We start from the raw sequence: 21,945 nt of genomic DNA, 5'->3' as shown, positions 1-21,945 counted from the left end.
GAAATGGCTGACGGCACTGGATACTGCAAAGGCTATGGGCCCTGACAATATTCCAGCATTAGTACTGAAGACTTGTGCTCCAGAACTTGCCGCGCCCCTAGCCAAGCTGTTCCAGTACAGCTACAACACTGGCATCTACCCGGCTATGTGGAAAATTGCCCAGGTATGTCCTGTACACAAAAAGCAGGACAAATCCAACCCGGCCAGTTACCGCCCCATCAGTCTACTCTCGATCATCAGTAAAGTGATGGAAGGGGTCATCAACAGTGCTATCAAGCGGCACTTGCTTAGTAATAACCTGCTCACTGACGCCCAGTTTGGGTTCCACCGGGGACACTCAGCTCCTGATCTCATTACAACCTTGGTTCAAACATGTACAAAAAAGCTGAACTCCCGAGGTGAGGTGAGAGTGTCTGTTCTTGACATTTGACTGAGTGTGGCATCAAGGAGCCCTAGCAAAACTGGAGTCAATAGGAATCAGGAGGAAAACTCTCAGCTGGTTAGAGTCATACCTAGCACAAAGGAAGATTATTGTGGTTGTTGGAGGTCAGTCATCTCAGCTCCAGGACATCACTGCAGGAGTTCCTCAGGGTAGTGTCCTCGGCCAAACCATCTTCAGCTGCTTCATCAATGACCTTCCTTCCATCATAAGGTCAGAAGTGGGGATGTTCGCTGATGATTGCACAATGTTCAGCACCATTCATGACTCCTCAGGTACTGAAGCAGTCCATGTCCAAATGCAGCAAGATCTGGACAATATCCAGGCTTGGGCTGACAAGTGGTGAGTAACATTCACGCCTCACAAGTGCCAGGCAATGACCATCTCCAACAAGAGAGAATCTAACCATCGCCCCTTGACATTCAAATTCAATGGCATTACCATTGCTGAATACCCCATTATCAACATCCTGGGGGTTACCGTTGAAGCTGAACTGGACTAACCATATAAATACCGTGTGTATAAGAGCAGGTCAGAGGCTAGGAATCCTGTGGCAAGTAACTCACCTCCTGATTCTCCAAAGCCTGTCCATCATCTACAAGGCACAAGTCAGGAGTGTGATGGAATACTCCCCACTTGCCTGGATGAGTGCAGCTCCTACAACACTGAAGAAACTTGACACCATCCAGGACAAAGCAGCCCACTTGATTGGCACCCCATGCACAGACATTCACCCCCCCCACCACCTGACGCACAGTAGCAGCAGCGTGTACCATCTACAAGATGCACTGCAGGAACTCACCAAGGCTCCTTAGACAGCATCTTCCAAACCTACAACCACTACCATCCAGATGTACAAGGGCAGCAGATAGGTGGGAACACCAGCACCTGGAAGTTCCCCTCCAAGTCACTCACCATTCGGACTTGGAAATATATCGCCGTTCCTTCACTGTCGCTGGGTCAAAATCCTGGAACTCCCTCCCTAACAGCACTGTGGGTGTACCTACACCACATGGACTGCAGCGGTTCAAGAAGGCAGCTCACCACCACCTTCTCAAGGGCAATTAGGGATGGGCAATAAATGCTGGTCCAGCCAGCGACACCTACATCCCATGAATGAATGTTTAAAAACAGCTTTCAGTCAGCTGTCTCATTATCACCTGTGGCTCAGTGTCAAAGTTTTTACCGTGAAGTGCTTTGGGGTGTTTTATTGTATTGATGCAAGGCGTTGTCCTCAGTGGTGGGAGTGAATTGAGGTAAGTGCCTGTGTGTGGGGTGTGGGCACAGTCAATCAGAGTCTTCTCTTCCGACTAGGCATTTTACAGCCTTCCGGACTTAACATTGAGTTCAACAACTTCAGATCATGAACTCTCTCCTCCATCCCCACCCCCTTTCTGATCTCCCTTTTTTCCAATAATTTAAAATTTTAAAAATATATATTTTTCTTTTCCCATCTATTTCTGTTATTTTAAAATTTATTTCCATCCATTGTTTTATCTCCACCTTTTAGCCTATTTCAATCCCTTCCCCCTTACCCCACCCCCACTAGGGCTATCTGTACCTTGCTTGTCCTGCTTTCTACCCTTAATGTCCCCATTAGCACATTCCTTAGATAATATCACCACCGTCAACACCTCTTTGACCTTTTGTCTATGACATCTTTTGGTTATCTCCACCTATCACTAGCCCTCTATCCAGCTCTACCCCCACCCCACCTTAAACCAGCTTATATTTCACCTCTTTTCTATATTTCTTAGTTCTGTTGAAGAGTCATATGGACTCGAAACGCCAACTATGCTCCTCTCCGCAGATGCTGCCAGACCTGCTGAGTTTTTCCAGCTGTTTTTGTTTTTGTTTCAGATTTCCAGCATCTGCAGCATTTTGCTTTTATCTTGGATTCTTCTCTTTGTCCCCTTCCCACACAGCTGTATTCTGCTGTACTTGGAGGGTGAGAGCCTGGGCTGTCACATTGTGTTCCACTTGAGCTTAGTGCCGGAGTGAGAGAGAAGTGCTTGGACCCCAGTTTAGGCGCCAACCTAGTGGTGCTGTGCTGAAATATGCAGAATTGGTTGTCTTGTGCCATGAGCTTGCAATGGGCGCTCTGGGGGCACCAGAGGGGACCGTGTGCCAATCACAAAGACAATGAAATTGGGCAAATGGGAAATGGACATCGGGTCCACCGTTAACTCAGATGGGTGAGGGGATTGGGGGCAGGGCACCTCTCCTGGATCCACTTTGAGCCAAGGTTTCTTCACCTTTTTGGTGCCAATCCCTTCAAAGACCCTCTGATTTAACTGGCGAAGACTGACTGGCGTCCTGATGGGCCGTGATGCTGTGAATCATGAGCTAATGTTGGAATGTGACCAAAATAGGTGCTACTCCCTCCCGCTCCCCACGCCTGATTTAAATCTACACCTATTCCAAGCAGGCGTTCTCCATGTCAACAGGGCACCCTAACCAATATGGGGCACTATGCTCCCCCCACGACTGAGAATGTGCACCTTCCAAATTAGACTCTTCAGCCCCCAATTCAACACCTGAAAAATGACCACTGCACAATACAATTTCTAGGTTCATGTTTTTATGCTTTCATTAAGTATAAAACAGTTTCTCAAATAATTATAGCAATGCATCATAAGTGTAATTTAAAGTACAGTGTTAAGATTCCATGTGAAGGATTATCTTTGCATGGCAAATTGGTGCAAGGAGTTGACATATTCAAATTATCGTTACAATTATGGATGAGGTAATATGAAGCTATGATCTAACACACAGTGTAAGAGCAAAGCATTGCTCTATTTAATCCTGGTGTAGAAAATCCAAGAACTGTCTAAATCGTTCCAGATGTGAAAATTCTGACTGCACCCAACAAAATCCATGAAAGAATTATTTTGTTGAAGATTATTTTCTAGTTAAAGTATCAAATGTTAATTCTGATTTTTTTTCGTGGGGTTAGGGGCTAAATGGTTGGGAAAAATTCCAAATGATTTTTCCTGTTCTTAAACCATTGCAGTCGAGTGATGTAACCTCTCCATCTGAGAAATCTTAACACAAACCAAGGATCAACTAATTCATCAACAGGGTGAACTGAATACCATCCAACATAAAATCTTGCAGCACAGGAGGCCATTCAGCCTGTCATGTCTGTGCTGTCTCTTTGAACGAGTTATCCAATTAGTCCCACACCACTGCTCTTTCCCCATAGACATGAATTCTTTTCCTTTTCAAGCATTTCTCCAATTCCCTTTTGGAAGTTAATGAATTTGCTGCCTGCACCTTTTCAGGCAGCACATTTCCAAATATCCCAGGTTGTTTTGTCTTGCTTTCATCCCAGCACTAGGTGTGTATTTTGGCCTCTGATTCAGAAGGAGGCCCAGAATTCAAATCCTATTCCGGACATCCCCCAGAGAGTACAGGCTGGGGCTCGGAGCTCCAGTTTGGAATTCTGGGTTGACATCCAGTGGGATACTCATGTCCGGTAGGATGTGGATTCCCCTCCTCATCGTATGTGATGTGGGAGCTCGTATAATCTTTCTGCTGTACAGGACGAACCCCTCTCTTTCAGTTGGGGTAAAGATGGTCATGGAAGGAGAGTTCATGTCTCTACCAGTCAGATTGTTAATCAGCCTGCGAACCCTTCCACTGCTGTACGCTGTTCACTGTAAGGGAAGAGTGGCAGGATCCAGAATCAAGGAGGCCACCACCTTGTCAGGCTGTTAATGAGCTTGTAAATCCTTCTGTTCATCCCCACTGCTCTCTGAGGGAAGCGTGTGCATGAATACTAACTCAGGGCGATTTGTTACTTGGTGTTTAGTCTGCAAATTAGTAATTGCCCCAACTTGTGTTGGGATTTTTGATTGGATTTTACTGTGACAAACACTGAACTAACTAGCTGTTTTGTAGGTTTCCAGGTGTTAGAATCAGCATCACATTATTGGCCCTTGGATCCCGTGGCAGGACTCAACGAACTGTGTGATGTGAACGGAAGTCAAACAGGTCATGTCAATAGCGGTGAAATAAGTATAACCGTGCCGGTTAGTGATGATGTCCTGTTCTTAAGTTGCATTTTATAATGCTCTATACGTTTGCTGCAAAGTTCAAAACTATAACTGCAGCACAGTGGGAGATTTAACCTTTTCATCCATTTTATTTCAAGCAAAGCACGGGAGTTTATTTCTAGAATTGAAATGGAGAGGAGTTATGTTAAACTTGTATTGAACTTTGCTGAGACCACACTTGGGGCCTGGGAACAGTTTCTGGTCTCCATTTTATACAAAGGAGATAGAGGCACTGGAGAAGGTGCAAAAAAAAAAAACATTTACAAGCATAATACAAGAACTGAAAGGTTTAATCTATCAACAAAGACTGAACAGGGTGGGTCTCTTTTCTCTAGAATAGAGGAGGCTGAGAGGTGATCTGATAAGGGCTTTCCGATTATGAAAGCGTTTGATAGGGTCGACATAATAAATCTGGGCGAGACCAGAATTAGGGGGCTATAAATATAAGACAGTCACTGATAAATCCAACCGGGAATTCAGGAGAAACTTCTTTACCCAAAGAGGGGTGAGAATGTGGAACTCACTCCCGCAGGGAGTGGTTGAGGTGAATAGTACAGATACATTTAAGGGGAAAGCTGGATAAACACATGAGGGAGAAAGGAAAGAAGGATATGTTGATAGGGTGAGATGAAGAGGGGTGGGAGGAGGCTCATGTGGAGCATGAATACCAGCATGGAGCATTCGGGCTGAATAGCCTGTTACACTGCTATACATTCTATGTTTCTACTTTCTTGTTCCCGGTATTCCTGTTCTTGCTCAATCAATGTTACCACGTTCTCCAAACGTTGTCATGCAGTGACCAAATGTCACAAAGCTTTGCACGTTTTAATGTATTTGTCATTTAATTTCACTCAGCAATCTGTTCTGGATGTTGTAAGCACCGTGTCTTGATGTCCTGTCTCATTATTCCTCATCTCACAGAGTCTTTGCTTCTCTTCCTTCAGTGCTCAGAACCCACAACTTCACTGAGCTTCCCTCCTATAACTCTACCTCTGTCTACACCATTGACTCTGACTTCTCTAATCTCTCGACAATTGTAGGTGAGAATTTATGGCTTTGCTTTTGATGATACGAGGCCAAGGCAAAGTTAATCTTTGGTTTTGTGACGTGAAACCTATAAATGTTTTGAGAGGGCCCAGGTTATCAACACATCACTAATTAGGAATAACCTGAGTCAGACCGGAGTTAAAGTTTTCATAAACTCACAGCATTTGAACATTGTATTTTTCTTCTTTTCAATTTCCTGTTGACTTTTGCTGAAGCCCTCACTTATATTGGAGTACACTCCCATAATATCCCAGGTATGTTGGAGTACACCCCCATAATATCCCAGGTATACTGGGGTACACCCCCATAATATCCCAGGTATACTGGGGTACAGTCCCATAATATCCCAGGTATATTGGGGTACAGTCCCATAATATCCCAGGTATATTGAGGTACAGTCCCATAATTACATCCCAGGTGTATTGGGGTACAGTCCCATAATATCCCAGGTATATTGAGGTACAGTCCCATAATTACATCCCAGGTGTATTGGGGTACAGTCCCATAATATCCCAGGTATATTGAGGTACAGTCCCATAATATCCCAGGTATATTAGGGTGCAGTCTCATAATATCCCAGGTATATTGGGGTACAGTCCCATAATTATATCCCAGGTATATTGAGGTACAGTCCCATAATTATATCCCAGGTATATTGAGGTACAGTCCCATAATTATATCCCAGGTATATTGGGGTACAGTCCCATAATTATATCCCAGGTATATTGAGATGCAGTCCCATAATTATATCCCAGGTATATTGGGGGGTACAGTCCCACAATTATATCCCAGGTATACTGGGGTACAGTCCCATAATTATATCCCAGGTATACTGGGGTACAGTCCCATAATTATATGCCAGGTATACTGAGGTACAGTCCCATAATTATATCCCAGGTATACTGGGGTACAGTCCCATAATTATATCCCAGGTATATTGAGGTACAGTCCCATAATTATATCCCAGGTATACTGAGGTACAGTCCCATAATTATATCCCAGGTATACTGGGGTACAGTCCCATAATTACATCCCAGGTATACTGAGGTACAGTCCCATAATTATATCCCAGGTATACTGGGGTACAGTCCCATAATTATATCCCAGGTATACTGAGGTACAGTCCCATAATTATATCCCAGGTATACTGGGGTACAGCCCCATAATTATATCCCAGGTATACTGAGGTACAGTCCCATAATTACATCCCAGGTATATTGGGGTACAGTCCCATAATTATGTCCCAGGTGTATTGGGGTATAGTCCCATAATTATATCCCAGATATATTGAGGTACAGTCCTATAATTATATCCCAGGTATATTGAGGTACAGTCCCATAATTATATCCCAGGTACACTGGGGTACAGTCCCATAATTATATCCCAGGTATACGGGGTACAGTCCCATAATTATATCCCAGGTATATTGGGGTACAGTCCCATAATTATATCCCAGGTATATTGAGGTACAGTCCCATAATTATATCCCAGGTATATTGGGGTACAGTCCCATAATATCCCAGGTATACTGAGGTACAGTCCCATAATTACATCCCAGGTATATTGGGGTACAGTCCCATAATTATATCCCAGCTATATTGGGGTACAGTCCCATAATTATATCCCAGATATATTGAGGTACAGTCCCATAATTATATCCCAGGTATATTGGGGTACAGTCCCATAATTATGTCCCAGGTATACGGGGTACAGTCCTATAATTATATCCCAGGTATACTGGGGTACAGTCCCATAATTATGTCCCAGGAATATTGGGGTACAGTCCCATAATTATATACCAGGTATATTGAGGTACAGTCCCATAATTATATCCCAGGTATACTGAGGTACAGTCCCATAATTATATCCCAGGTATACTGAGGTACAGTCCCATAATTATATCCCTGGTATACTGGGGTACAGTCCCATAATTATATCCCAGGTATATTGAGGTACAGTCCCATAATTATATCCCAGGTATATTGGGGTGCAGTCCCATAATATCCCAGGTATATTGGGGTACAGTCCCATAATTATATCCCAGGTATATTGAGGTACAGTCCCATAATTATATCCCAGGTATACTGAGGTACAGTCCCATAATTATACCCCAGGTATATTGGGGTACAGTCCCATAATTATATCCCAGGTATATTGGGGTACAGTCCAACAATTATATCCCAGGTATACTGGGGTACAGTCCCATAATTATATCCCAGGTATATTGGGTGTACAGTCCCACAATTATATCCCAGGTATACTGAGGTACAGTCCCATAATTATATCCCAGGTATACTGGGGTACAGTCCCATAATTATATCCCAGGTATACTGGGGTACAGTCCCATAATTATATCCCAGGTATATTGAGGTACAGTACCATAATTATATCCCAGGTATATTGGGGTACAGACCCATAATATCCCAGGTATACTGGGGTACAGCCCCATAATTATATCCCAGGTATACTCGGGTACGGTCCCATAATTATATCCCAGGTATATTGGTGTATAGTCCCATAATTATATCCCAGGTATATTGGGGTACAGTTCCATAATTACATCCCAGGTATATTGGGGTACAGTTCCATAATTATATCCCAGATGTATTGGGGTACAGTCCCATAATTATATCCCAGGTATACTGGGGTACAGTCCCATAATTATATCCCAGGTATATTGGGGTACAGTCCCATAATTATGTCCCAGGTATACTGAGGTACAGTCCCATAATTATATACCAGGTATACTGGGGTACAGTCCCATAATTATATCCCAGGTATATTGGGGTACAGTCCCATAATTATATCCCAGGTATACTGGGGTACAGTCCCATAATTATATCCCAGGTATATTGGGGTACAGTCCCATAATTATATCCCAGGTATATTGAGGTACAGTCCCATAATTATATCCCAGGTGTATTGGGGTACAGTCCCATAATTATATCCCAGGTATACTGGGGTACAGTCCCATAATTATATCCCAGGTATATTGAGGTACAGTCCCATAATTATATCCCGGGTATATTGGGGTACAGTCCAATAATTATATCCCAGGTATATTGGGGTACAGTCCCATAATTATATCCCAGGTATATTGAGGTACAGTCCCATAATTACATCCCAGGTATATTGGGGTACAGTCCCATAATTATATCCCAGGTATTTTGAGGGACAGTCCCATAATTATATCCCAGGTGTATTGGGGTATGGTCCCATAATTAATTCCCAGTTATATTGAGGTACAGCCCCATAATTATATCCCAGGTATATTGGGGTACAGTCCCATAATTATACCCCAGGTATATTGGGGTACAGGTTCTCAATTCTACCCCAGCTGTGAACTCTGTCACACCCCCTGCATGGTATAACTGCAGTCCTCATGGCTGCACAAAGTTTTTGTAAAATCTGCAATTCTCTCTTCAACAGTTAGAGTTGCCAACTCTAATTGGACATATTCCTAAAGGGTTCATCATATGAACTCCAACGTCCTCACTCCCCACACTCCCACCATGGGCCCCGCCCTGCAGTGCCCACTTCCCCCAGCCAATCAGAAAGCAAGCTGACCTCTTGTTCGCACGCTGGATGACTTGTGAATGTCAAACAGCCCTTTCTCTATCTCAAATCCTTTTATAACTAGTAAAGGTGTTTTTTCCCCTGTTACTCGTAGATGTCCTAGAGGTTAATCTTTAATTGCTGGGACTCCAGGGTTAATCCAGGAAGGTTGGAAGCTCTCTTAACCATTCAGTCGCCAATAGTCAATCTGTAAACCTTTGCTCTTTTCTTTTTCAGATATAGTTGAGGGAGTTGTAAACAAGGGGATTTACCTCAATGGAGATTCGGGTGGTACTTTCCTACACTTTGGAAGCTACAAAAACTCCTGCATTAGTGACCCAGCACAATGCAGTGAGGCAGGTTGGTTTCAGTTGCCTTTCTATAGCCACTTCGACAACCTTGGGATGTCCTAAAACGCCATTGACACATTTTTTTGAAATTTGGCACTGTTGCAAAGCAGGAAATGTGGCAACAATGCGCGCACAGCAAGATCCCATAAAGGGCAATGAGGCAATGCCAGATCATTTATTTTTCATTGGTGTTGTTTGAGGGATAATTATTGTCCAGGGTTAGGGAGGCAGGAGCCTCTGGTTAGGTTTTTAATGACAGTCAGACATTTTGTTTTGCTTCTCCTACATAAATAACCAGATAATAGTTGAGGATGTTTTGGAATGGCGTTTGAACAGACAACGCCTGGGAGCACAGTGGCCGCTGCACCCAATAGCTTGAATAAAAGTTCTAGGTGCCACTTGGCATTAGCCCCATTCTCATCTCTCTGCACCTTTCAATGTTTGGGCATTCAGCCTTCATACCAGACGCAAAATGATTGCAATTTCTACCTTCTGCTCATTATTGCTGCAGGTTTGATCATTGTTCAACTTCCCTTCAGGTGTCACCTTCTCCTTCTTCTGGAAGAACCTGGAGAAGCCGTCCCGGTTTGCCACTGCTTCTGGTGGGAAGGTGCTGTCAAATGGATTCTCCATCTGTGCAAATGTTAATGGAGGCTATGTCGAATTTTACACTCGTAAAACCTCACGCAAGTGGAAAGCAATGATAAGCCCACCAGGTAAGTATTGGCTTGAGAAATGTTTCCCTCTCTAATTTTTGTAAATTCGTGGCCCCTTGCTTTAAGTGTCCTTTGAGTCATGGGGGGAGAATCTTCGGCTCGGAGAGCGGGAGCGAGGGTGGGGCCCACTCTCCGAGGTGTAAAATGAGGCGGGGGTGATGTCAGGCGTGCGTCCCGATGTCACCGAGCGCCATTTAGAGTTTCAGTTTGGTGGGCGCGCAACAGACTTGACCGCGCGTCCGGCGAACTGTCAAAGGCCTATTAAGGCCATTTACCTAACAATAAAAATAATTAGCGGAGCTGCCCGTCCAACCTGAAGGTTGTCGGGGGATCAGGCGAAGAGCCCAGGCGGCCTTCGCATTTTTCATGGAACCTCATCCACGGGCGGGATGAGGTCTCACGAACGATTTTAAATGTTCACAAAAGTTTTTATTGAAATTAATGCACGCGTCCCAGCTCATGTGACAGTTTCACATGAGGGGACCCGTCATAAAACTTTTCTCAGCACTTTATTGAACTGGTAAAATGTAAAACTAATCTCCCTTGAGGCAGCTCTGTGCCTGAGGGAGATTTTCTGAGGCAGGTCCGTAGCCTGAGGGAGATTTTCTGCGCTCTTTCGCGAGCATGCCCGGAAGGATGTGAGCCCCCAACTCAATGAATCCCACCCTCCCCTAAGCCTGCACAAGGAGCGTTCAGCGCTTCCAGGTACACGTCACGCTGGGTTAAGACCTGCCCCTGTAAAATGGTGGCGTGGACCAGCCCACGGCCACCCCTCCCCCACCGCACGATCACCCTGACAGGACGGGAAATTCTACCCGTCAGCTGCTGTTATGCTCATCAGTGCTGCAGGTTTTCAAACTGTTTCTGTAGCCACTGGGAATTCTCATAGTCGTTGAACTCCATCAAGACCCCTGTCTGTCGTTAGATTTGTGTGTTGTCCCCACTTGTTTATTTATTCCCAATTATTGCTCCTGCTGCTTTTTTGCTAAGATCGCCCTTTTTCTAATGCCTACCTTTGGGTAGGTTAGACTCTGTGTTAGAAGTTAGGACAAGGTTTTCCCAGAAGTCCGACAGTTTTTGCTGTGGGTTTACTGGAGCACGGAGACTCAGGAATGTGAGACCCAGGTCCCTCTGATTCACCATCTCCCACCCTGGTAGTCACATGATCCAGTGACAATGGAGTTATTGGCCAATCGCAGTGATCCATCTCTATCAGTGAGTCTACAATAGAGCTGAACATAAGGGGCAGGAATTTCATCCTGGAGGTGGGTGGAGGGAGACAGGAAAATTCCCAGCTTGCTCTGCCCACCTCGGGAGAAAGAGCCTGTAAGGACAGAATTTCCATTGTGATGAGTTGGGGGTGGGTGCGGGCTGCAACTGGGTCAGCAGACCTGGGAAAAGTTCAGAGGCAGCTGCAAGAGCTGCTGAGTGCCATGGGGGGGGTGGGTGGGGGTTGGGGGTGGCGGGGGCGGGGGGGTGGGGTGGCGAGGGCGGGGGGGTGGGGTGGCATGGGTGGGGTGGCGGGGGCGGGGGGCAGTTTAAAAGACCCACCTCAGTGCTGTGAGACTATGTCCCAGTTGTAAATAAAAACAGAAGGGCCCTCAAGCCCTCATCCCTCTAACCCCCTAACACCCCTTGCACTCTCCCCATGCTCTATCCATGTCACCTCATGATCCTCACCCATCCCCTGTGGCCCCTCGTGTCAAGCTATGCCCCCCAGTTACTCCTATGGCCCCCCCCCCATGCCAAGGTATGGTACCTCCAAGCCCAATCACCCACTATACACTGAATAGAAGCAATGAATGCTATAGTGATTGTAGGATGTATAAAAATGAAAAAAAATGTTATTCATTGATAAATTCCCATTTTTAAAAAGAAACTCCTTTTTACTACAACCCAATAAAAGTGTCAATCATCCACACCCTTTAAAATATGGATAGCTGAAACAGCAAGCACTTGAAACCTCCTCATATTGTGTAAATAATCATTGTGAATTGGACAGCATAGATCCAAGAGCCAGAGATGTTAAATCAAACATTTTTTTTCCCTGGGGCTCAGATGTTTCATCAGGCTAATGAATGTCTTGGCTCTCAGTCAAGAATACATAATGAGGCTTGGCTGAGAGCTCAGAAATCCATTAGAGCATTGAAGCACCTGAGCTCCAGGGAAAACATTGCTTGGTTGACAGCTCTGGCTCTTTGATTTAAGCTGTCCATTTCACAATGTTCATTTACACAAGCTAAAGAGGTTTCAAGTGCTTGCTGTTTCCACTATCAATACTTTGAAGGGTGTTGATGATTGACACTTTTATTGGGCTGTAATAAAAAGGAATTTTTTTTTAAAGGAAGTGTAAAGTTATCAATGAATTACTTCTTTAAAGCATTTTTAACGCATCCTACTGTCACTATAGCGTTCATTGCTTCTATACAGTGGGTAGTCGGTGAATGGGTGTGGAAGTGCCATACCTTGCCATAGGGAGCATGAGGAGAATCTTTTGAACTTGCCTTTGAAAAGGTCCCCTCATGCAGACTATGGTTCAGGCCCATCTGAAGCACGGTGAACCACAACTCTTTGAAAAACTGACCTGACTCTGTGAAAATTGCGGATGAGTGGGATGTGCTTATTCTCGCAATGGAGCTGGCCAGGTCTGGAGTGCAGGGTGTGGGCTGGTAACCAGAACCATTGAAAGGCAATATTAAAAGGCAGCTTGAAAATCGGAAATCAGGGGAATGGTATCGGGAATTCCCGAAGTTGGGACCCGCCCACCATTTTTAAAGGGCTCCGAGTCACCCCGACTCAGTGAAAATCCAGGTGGAGGTGAGGAAAAGCCCTAGTGGGTGGAAGGCTTTGGGATCTGTATTCCACAGTCACCTGTTCCAATCACACTCCACTCACATACGTCAGGACTCAAATTGCTCGGACAGTGTGTCCCTAAAATGTTATTTTCTGAAGGAAATCTCTCAAACTTGCGTTTGAATACATCAACCTTAATGGTTTCCACTGACATTGGAAGATGACCCAGCGAGAGAAACTGAGCTTTGTTTAAGACCACGTGTAAGAATTGTTGTTGGAGTCAGTCTTTCCCTGAAAGTCTTAACTGAAAGGAGCCTGGACAAGGAGTTCTTGTACTTTGGCTGGTAGGAACCTGACTGATGGATAGTACACGTAGCATGACATTGTCTGCAGGTACCTTATTACAATCGTTGTTGTGAACTTCAATTCCAGTGTGAACAATGGTGATAACATTAAAGTGGCTAGTTAGTGAACCCACAGGGAATAGTGCTGAATGTGTATTGTGAGGGAATAGAGTCAGTTATGTTCAGCCCTATTGAACAGACCTATTACAATATGGCTTAAAAACAGAATGAAGTCTGAATTGATACTGGGTGAGCTGGAACTTCTTCTCCCTGCACCTCCACCCCACCCCGCAACCCCCCCCCCCCCCCCGCCCCCCAACCACCTATTCCTGTATTCCTGCCTCAACCCCAGCCAAAGAGCTGTTGGGCCTGGGAGTCAATTGAAAATGTCAAAGGCTGTTATCCATAGATTTTTGTTGAGTAAGGATCTTGAGGGATTATGGAATCAAGGCGCATAAATGGTTGAGGTACATAACATACGAACATACAAATCAGAAGCAGGAGTAGGCCACTCGGCCCCTCGAGCCTGCTCTGCCATTCAATAAGATCATGGCGGATCTGATTGTAACCTCAACCCCACATTCCTGCTGACGCCCAATAACCTTTCACCCCCTTGTTAATCAAGAAGCTATCTAGCTTTGCCTTAAAAATATTCAAATACTCCGCTTCCACTGACTTTTGAGGAAGAGAGTTCCAAAGATTCACAACCCTCTGAGAGAAACTAAACTAAAATGGCAGGGGATTGGGAACCTATGCAAGGAGTCAGAGGACGGGGAATCGAAGACAAGAACAAAGGACAGAAAGGGGAATAAGAAAAGCGATAGGCAGAGAAATCAAGGACAAGAATCAAACAGGGCCTCAGTGAAAAATAGTGGGAACAGGACAAGTAATGTTAAAAAGACAAGCCTCAAGGCTTTGTGCCTTAATGTGAGGAGCATTTGCAATAAAGTGGATGAATTAACCACACAAATAGATGTAAACAGGTATGATATAGTCGGGATTACGGAGACATGGCTGCAGGGTGACCAGGGATGGGAACTGAAGATCCAGGGGTATTCAGTATTTAGAAAGGACAGACAAAAAGGAAAAGGCTTTGGAGTTGCATTGCTGGCTAAAGAGGAAATTAATGCAATAGTGAGGAAAGATATTAGCTCCGACGATGTAGAATCTGTATGGGTAGAGCTGAGAAACACTAAGGGGCAAAAAACGTTAGTGGGGGTTGTATATGGACCCCCAAACTGTAGTGATGATGTTGGGAATGGCATTAAACAGGAAATTAGGGATGCATGCAATAAAGGAACATCTGCAATTATGGGTGACTTTAATCTGCATATAGATTGGGCAAATCAAATTAGTAACAATACCGTAGAGGAGGAATTCCTGGAGTGTACTCAGGATGTTTTTCTGGACCAATACATTGAGGAACCAACTAGAGAACAGGCCGTCCTAGACTGGGTATTGTGCAATGAGAAAGGAATAATTAGCAATCTAGTTGTGCGAGGCCCCTTGGGGATGAGCGACCATAATATGATAGAATTCTTCATCAAGATGGAGAGTGACGTAGTTGATTCTGAGACTAGGGTCCTGAATCTTGAAAAAGAAACTACAATGGTATGAGGTGCGAGTTGGCTCTGATGGATTGGGAAATGTTACTTAAAGGGATGACAGTGGATAGGCAATGGCAAACATTCAGAGAGCGCATGGGTGAACTGCAACAATTGTTTATTCCTGTCTGGCACAAAAGTAAAACAGGAAAGGTGGCCAAACCATGGCTTACAAGGGAAGTTAGAGATAGTATTAGATGCAAGGAAGAGGCATACAAATTGGCCAGAAACAACAACAGACCTGAGGATTGGAAGCACTTTAGAATTCAGCAAAGGAGGACCAAGGGATTGATTAAGAAGGGGAAAATAGAGTATGAGAGTAAGCTTGCAGGGAACATAAAAACTGACTGTAAAAGTTTCTATAGGTATGTGAAGAGAAAAAGATTGGTGAAGACAAATGTAGGTCCCTTACAGTCAGAAACAGAGGAATTTATAATGGGGAACAAAGAAATGGCTGACCAACTAAATACATACTTTGGTTCTGTCTTCACAAAGGAGGACACTAATAACATACCAGAAATGTTGGGGAACACAGGGTTTAGTGACAGGGAGGAACTGAAAGAAACCAGTATTAGTAGGGAAATGGTGTTGGGGAAATTGATGGGATTGAAGGCCGATAAATCCCCAGGGCCTGATAATCTACATCCCAGATTACTTAAGCAAGTGGCCCTAGAAATAGTGGATGCATTGGTGGTCATCTTCCGAGATTCTATAGACTCTGGAACAGTTCCTACAGATTGGAGGGTAGCTAATGTAACCCCACTATTTAAAAAGGGAGGCAGAGAGAAAACAGGGAATTATAGACCAGTCAGCCTGATGTCGGTAGTGGGGAAAATTCTAGAGTCCATTATAAAAGATTTAATAGCTGAGCACTTGGAAAACAGTGGCAGAATCGGACAGAGTCAGCATGGATTTACGAAAGGGAAATCATGCTTCACAAATCTACTGGAATGTTTCGAGGATGTAACTAGTAGAGTTGATGAGGGGGAGCCAGTGGATGTGGTTTATTTGGACTTTCAGAAGGCTTTCGACAAAGTCCCACATAAGAGATTGATGTGTAAAATTAAAGCGCTTGGGATTGGGGGTAGTGTATTGAGATGGATAGAAAACTGGTTGGCAGACAGGAAACAAAGAATAGGAATAAACGGGTCTTTTTCTGAATGGCAGGCAGTGACTAGTGGGGTACCGCAGGGATCGATGCTGGGACCCCAGTTATTCACAATACATATTAATGATTTAGATGAGGAAATTAAATGTAATATCTCCAAATTTGCAGATGACACAAAGCTGGGTGGGAGGGTGAGCTGTAAGGAAGATGCAGAGATGCTTCACTGTGATTTGGACAAGCTGAGTGAGTGGGCAAATGCATGGCAGATGCAGGATAATGTGGAGAAATGTGAGGTTATCCATTTTGGTAGCAAAAATAGGAAGGCAGATTATTATCTGAATGGCTATAAATTGAGAGAGGGGAATGTGCAACGAGACCTGGGTGTCCTCGTACACCAGTTGCTGAAGGTAAGCATGTAGGTGCAGCAGGCGGTAAAGAAGGCAAATGGTATTTTGGCCTTCATAGCGAGAGGATTCGAGTACAGGAATAGGGATGTCTTGCTGCAATTGTACAGGGCCTTGGTGAGACCACACCTGGAATATTGTGTGCAGTTTTGGTCTCCTTATCTGAGGAAGGATGTTCTTGCTATAGAGGGAGTGCAGCGAAGGTTTACCCGACTGATTCCTGGGATGGCGGGACTGACATATGAGGTGAGATTGAGTCGATTAGGATTATATTCACTGGAGTTGAGAAGAATGAGGGGGAATCTCATAGAAACCTATAAAATTCTAACAGGACTAGACAGGGTAGATGCAGGAAGGATGTTCCTGATGGTGGGGGAGTCCAGAACCAGGGGTCACAGTCTGAGGATATTGGGTAGACCATTTAGGACTGAGATGAGGAGAAATTTCTTCACCCAGAGAGTGGTGAGCCTGTGGAATTTGCTACCACAGAAAGTAGTTGAGGCCAAAACATTGTATGTTTCCAAGAAGGAGTTAGATATAGCTCTTGGGGGGGAAAGGGATCAAAGGATATGGGGAGAAAGCGGGAGCAGGCTATTGAGTTGGATGATCAGCCATGATCATAATGAATGGCGGAGCAGGCTCGAAGGGCTCCTCCTGCTCCTAGTTTCTATGTTCTATGTTTCTGTCTCTGTCTGAAATGAGCGACCCCTTATATTTAAACAGTGCATCCTAGTTCTACATTCTCCCACAAAAAGAAACACCCTCTCCACATCCACCCTGTCAAGACCCCTCAGAATCTTAAAGGTTTCAATTAAGTCGCCTCTTACTCTTCTGTGATCTCACTGAACAGGCTCAAGGAGCTGAATGGCCTCCTCCTGTTCCTACATCCCCCGGAACATTAGTAGGAGAGTAACAATGGCCAAAATTAGCCCCACATTTTCCTCTAATTGTTTTAATTATTGCACTGTCTTTCCTTCTGAACTATTAATCACTTCTGGCTCATGCCACACAGACGCATATACAAATCCACTATGTGATCAGATTCCCTGCCAACTGAAGGACCTGGAGAGAATTATAACAAATGATTCAGGGAGAGAAGAATGAAACAGCAACGGATGCCAATTGACAGTGAAACACACAGGAGAACAAATGCCTGAAAATGCTTCCAAGGCAGTCATTTCAGTGAGGGGGGTTAACTGAAACTCAAAATGAGATTACTGCCTGCTAATTATTCTCTAGTCTCTGTTGGTTGTTCAGTTTTCTGTATATACTATGTAACCTTTGAGAAAGTTTCACTTTACTTGTCCTGCTGTTCAGCATCTCCGCTTTCCATTGAGAAATTTTGGCAGTGTTTCTGTGGTTTAATTAACGTGGAACTGTTTTATAGAGAGTCCAGTAGGGAGTAAAGAATTTATTTAAATTGTGTGAAGTTACAGCTCACCAGGTGCAGCTATTCAAGAAGAAAGTGATGAGAAATTGTGCTAATGTGACTTCGAAGTTGGTTTTTTAAACAATATTGGGCTTGGAATTTCTCTTTGGCTGCCCTTGATTGAGTTTTGTTGGAAGGACAGAGGGCTGGCTTCTCAAGGTTGCCTGTACATTTGTGAGCACTCAGCTGTTACTGTGCCTTACTTTATAATCATTTATTTTCTACCATCAGAAATGTGCTAATATTGCAGAGTAACCATGTTTATTAATTTGTGTGCCTGTGTCCTGTCAGGTGTGTATCCATCTGTGACTGTATGCCTATGTCTGCGTGTCTGTATTTGTGTGTGTTGATCTGGGCCTGTGTATGTCTATGTCACAGGTGTTTATAGGCATGTGGTCACGTGTTGTGTTTGTGCATGTGGTTGTGTGCTTGTATGTATGTGGATATAGTTGTGGGTTTACTTGCCACTCACCAACATGCGTATCGACTTTGTGCCATCTTTAATAAGTTAAAAATTCTGAGCCTCCGAATTCCCTGATAATTTGTTTGCAAACAAATTAAGTTCTGAGAAATGTCTGACCCATCGCAGTAAAACCTGGTGCCAACCTCAAAGTCAAACTGGTAAAGATTTGAAAAGCCAGAGTGAAATAACAGCTTGGGTACAACAGTGCAGAACTTTGTGTGAAGGGATTCATTTAGGCTTCATTGCTTTGCAGGTCCTGAATGGACACACATTCTGTTCACCTGGACACCCGACGATGGCCTGAAGATTTATGTTAATGGGACATTCAGCACCAATGACACTTCTGGGATGCTGGCTCCAGACTATGAAAGTCAGTACGCTAACCTGGTGGTTGGCACAAAGAATGAACAGTCCTATAGTCAGTATGTGACCAGATCATTTGATGAGTTTGTGATCTGGGAACGCGCACTCACATCGCATGAGGTTCAGCTGTACTACAATGCCACTACAGGTAAACTAAAGAGAGAGAGAGAGAGAGAGAGAGAAAGCTTGCATTTATATAGCGCCTTTCACCACCTCAGGATGTCCCAAAGCCTTGTCCCTGTTACATCACAACGCTGACTATACTTTGAAAAGTTACAGCATTTGCTGTAAAAAGCTCTGGGACAGCAGGAGGCCATAAAAGGCGGTATCTCAATGAAAATGTTTTTTTTATGGGATGTGTTCTTCTGTATAGTGGATCGTGGCTTTTTATTGACCTTTTTAACTGCCACAGATGACCAGAAAATGATGTGTAATAAAACACTCAAACAAATAATGGAAAACCATGAACGACTGTGTCCATCCATGCTCTCTCCCCAGGCCTTCCTGTTTGTACAACTGAGAGTGTGTCTGTACCACCCCCCAGGGAGTTGGAGTCTGGCTCTGCCACAACAGATGCTTCAGTAAGTATCCAAATCCAGAATTTATTTTGTTTGGAATAATTCCCTGAAGCGTTCCCGAGGTTGGATCGGGCGGGGAGGGTATTTGAGTGAAATGTTTGTGATACAATCACATTCCAAATGTTCCTTATTCATTTCAGCCCTCTGTGGAGACTTATTCCCCCGACATGGTCAATCCAGGAGAGGGAACGGAGAAATTTCAGTATCCAGACACTACTGATGGTTTCCTTGATTCTTCCTTCGTTCTTCCCAATGAAACCTTGCAGCAGCAAAGTGCTTCCAATCTGACTGAGGTAACACTTACTGGTGAATTAATAATCGCACAGTTTGACGCTTACGCTGAGCCCCTGTGCACGTCATCTTGATGAAAGCAAATGCCAACATCTTTCTTGTTCATTTGGAAGAAAGACCCAGAGGTTGAGGTCACATTGGACTAACTGACTAACTTTGCAAAAAGGAGCTGGGTTGATATCACTTTGAGAAGTGGGGAATCAGGAATCTAGAGATAGCAAGAGGAGGTATTTCTAGGTCTATTATTCTTTCAGGTATCCTGGGCTCGAGGGTGAGAGGTCGAATCCCGTCATGACAACTCGACACAGTTAAGCTGCTGATTGTTACTAAAACCCATAACATTAGAAATAGGAGCAGGAGCCCCTCCGGTGTGCTGCACCATTCAATAAGGTCATGGATGATCTTCTACATCAACTCCATCTTCCTTTACTATCTTCATATCCCTTAATCCCCTTGGTATCCGAACATCTAATGGTAATGGTCTTGAATATCTGCAAAGACTGAGCATCCAGAGCACTCTGGGTTAGAAACTCTAAAGATTCATAATTTCTCCCTATCTCAGTCCTAAATGACCGACCTCTTATCCTGAAATGATGGGCCTTAGTTCTAGACTCTCCATCCAGGGGACACAATCTCTTAGCATCTACCCTGTCAGGTCCTCTTAAACTCAAACTTGTTCAACAGTATCCTCAGGTAGTAAAGCCTACCAGATATGGGCCTACACGTGACTCCAGTCCCACACAATGAGGTTGACCTTTGATAACCATTGGCTTGGCAGATCCATCTCTCTCTCTCTCCTTCTGGAGAGAGTTGGAGATAGACCAAAGGAGACTTTGTTCGGAGTGCCCATAACCTGAAAACAACCAAAGAGACTTTACAATTAAATGAATAGAATGGGAATCGGGCAGATTCTGTGAAGATGGTACTCGGTTCTACCATATTACCACCTGGGCAATGAGGAGGAAAGTCTACCCCAATCCTGCCTCAGCCCACCTGTCGCTGAAAGTCTTGCCCAATAATTTTTTCCCTCCAGGCTTTTCTATCTCAATGCCATCTTGGTCGGCGTCCCATCTTGCACCCTCTGTAAACCTAAGCTCATCCAAAACTCACAGCAGGTCTCCTTTACCCATCACCTTCTATGTCCTCTGATCTAAATTGTCACCCAGTCTGGTCAGACCTTGTTTTTAAAATTCTCATCCTTGTTTTCAAATCGCTCCATGGACTGGTCCCTCCCTATCTCTGTAATCTCCTCCGGCCCTACAGCCCTCCTTTCATTCTGTCCCTCCAGCGTTGGCTTCTTGAACATCCCGTTTGAATCGCTGCACCATTCTTGGCCCAAAGCTCTGAAATTCACTGCCTGAACCTCTTCCCCTCTCTCTCCTCCTTAAGACGCTCCTTAAAACCGACCTTTTTACCTGTCCTAGTATCTTTTTATGTGGTTCGGTGTCAAGTCTTGTTTGGTAATACTGCTGTAAAGAACCTTGGGGCAATTTACAATGTTAAAAGTGCTATATAAATGCAAGTTGTTGTTGTTGCAATGTGGTGGCATACTCTCTTGTGGAGTCAAGACTTTAATGTTCAAAAAGTTCCCATGGTATCACAGACTATCTGCTGTAACCCCCCCAGATGTGCAGGGTAGAGTCCGGCACAGAGCACGACACCCCTGTCAGTGGTGGCGATGATATCTAACTGCATTATTTTGTTGCTTTTCTAGAATTTTCTGCAGACTGTTGGTGAAGTTCTAGCCTTGCCCAGTTGGAGTGGAACAGCAGAGGTAAGGGAACATTTTGGTGTTGGCCTCGTCAGTCACTGTGTTGAGTAGCGCCTCTTTCAGTTACCTCCCGGGTTTAAAACCATGGGTTGATACAGTTTGGGGGATTGGTGACACTTGTCAAAGGTTGTAGAATAGAATGAAACATAGCATTGGGACCCACAGACAGAGTCCATGTTTTAAATCTGTGGAGAGTGAGGCACTGCACTACAGACCAAATTTTAATTTCTATAGCATCTTTCACCACCTGAGTATGTCCCAAAGCAGTTCACAGTGACTTCACTTCCAAGCCAAAATCAAGCAGCAGCTCCTCAGAATCCTTCATGGAGATGTGGATGGGTCCAGTGTGTACACAGCTGTTCACCACATCCAGTGAAAAGAACAACTTTCCTTTGCATTCATGGATTTAAAAAAAAAATCCCAATTTCCTTTTTAATAAGAATATCTTACATTATGTTTTAGTGGAGAACAAATCGAAGAATATAGCTCTTTGTTGGTCCCCGATGGCTTTTGAGCAATTACTGACCTTTGCTGACTTTGAATGCAATTGTGTTGTACAGAAGGAGGCCATTCAGCCCATTGTATCTGTGCTGGTTTTGTTGGAAGAGCTGTTCAATTAGATGCACTTCCTC

General features: G+C 44.3%; 1 protein-coding gene across 4 annotated transcripts in view; it reads left to right on the top strand.

Annotated features, from left to right (window-relative positions):
• Positions 1 to 21,945, top strand: part of adgrd1 (adhesion G protein-coupled receptor D1) — a 238,426-nt gene that overhangs the window by 8,924 nt on the left and 207,557 nt on the right. The window contains exons 3-10 of one of the 4 annotated variants that reach the window (XM_078554567.1): positions 4,332 to 4,459; positions 5,442 to 5,537; positions 9,337 to 9,459; positions 9,989 to 10,165; positions 18,564 to 18,821; positions 19,172 to 19,254; positions 19,392 to 19,544; positions 21,257 to 21,316. In XM_078554567.1, the coding sequence (XP_078410693.1) occupies positions 4,332 to 4,459; positions 5,442 to 5,537; positions 9,337 to 9,459; positions 9,989 to 10,165; positions 18,564 to 18,821; positions 19,172 to 19,254; positions 19,392 to 19,544; positions 21,257 to 21,316 (1,078 nt within the window). The remainder of the gene's footprint in view (positions 1 to 4,331; positions 4,460 to 5,441; positions 5,538 to 9,336; positions 9,460 to 9,988; positions 10,166 to 18,563; positions 18,822 to 19,171; positions 19,255 to 19,391; positions 19,545 to 21,256; positions 21,317 to 21,945) is intronic. The other 3 variants (XM_078554565.1, XM_078554563.1, XM_078554566.1) reach the window with 3 other exon arrangements.

This window comes from Cetorhinus maximus, chromosome 12 (assembly GCF_964194155.1).
Source record: "Cetorhinus maximus chromosome 12, sCetMax3.hap1.1, whole genome shotgun sequence".
NCBI lineage: Eukaryota > Metazoa > Chordata > Chondrichthyes > Lamniformes > Cetorhinidae > Cetorhinus > Cetorhinus maximus.
This window is presented reverse-complemented; position numbering and strand designations above follow the sequence as displayed.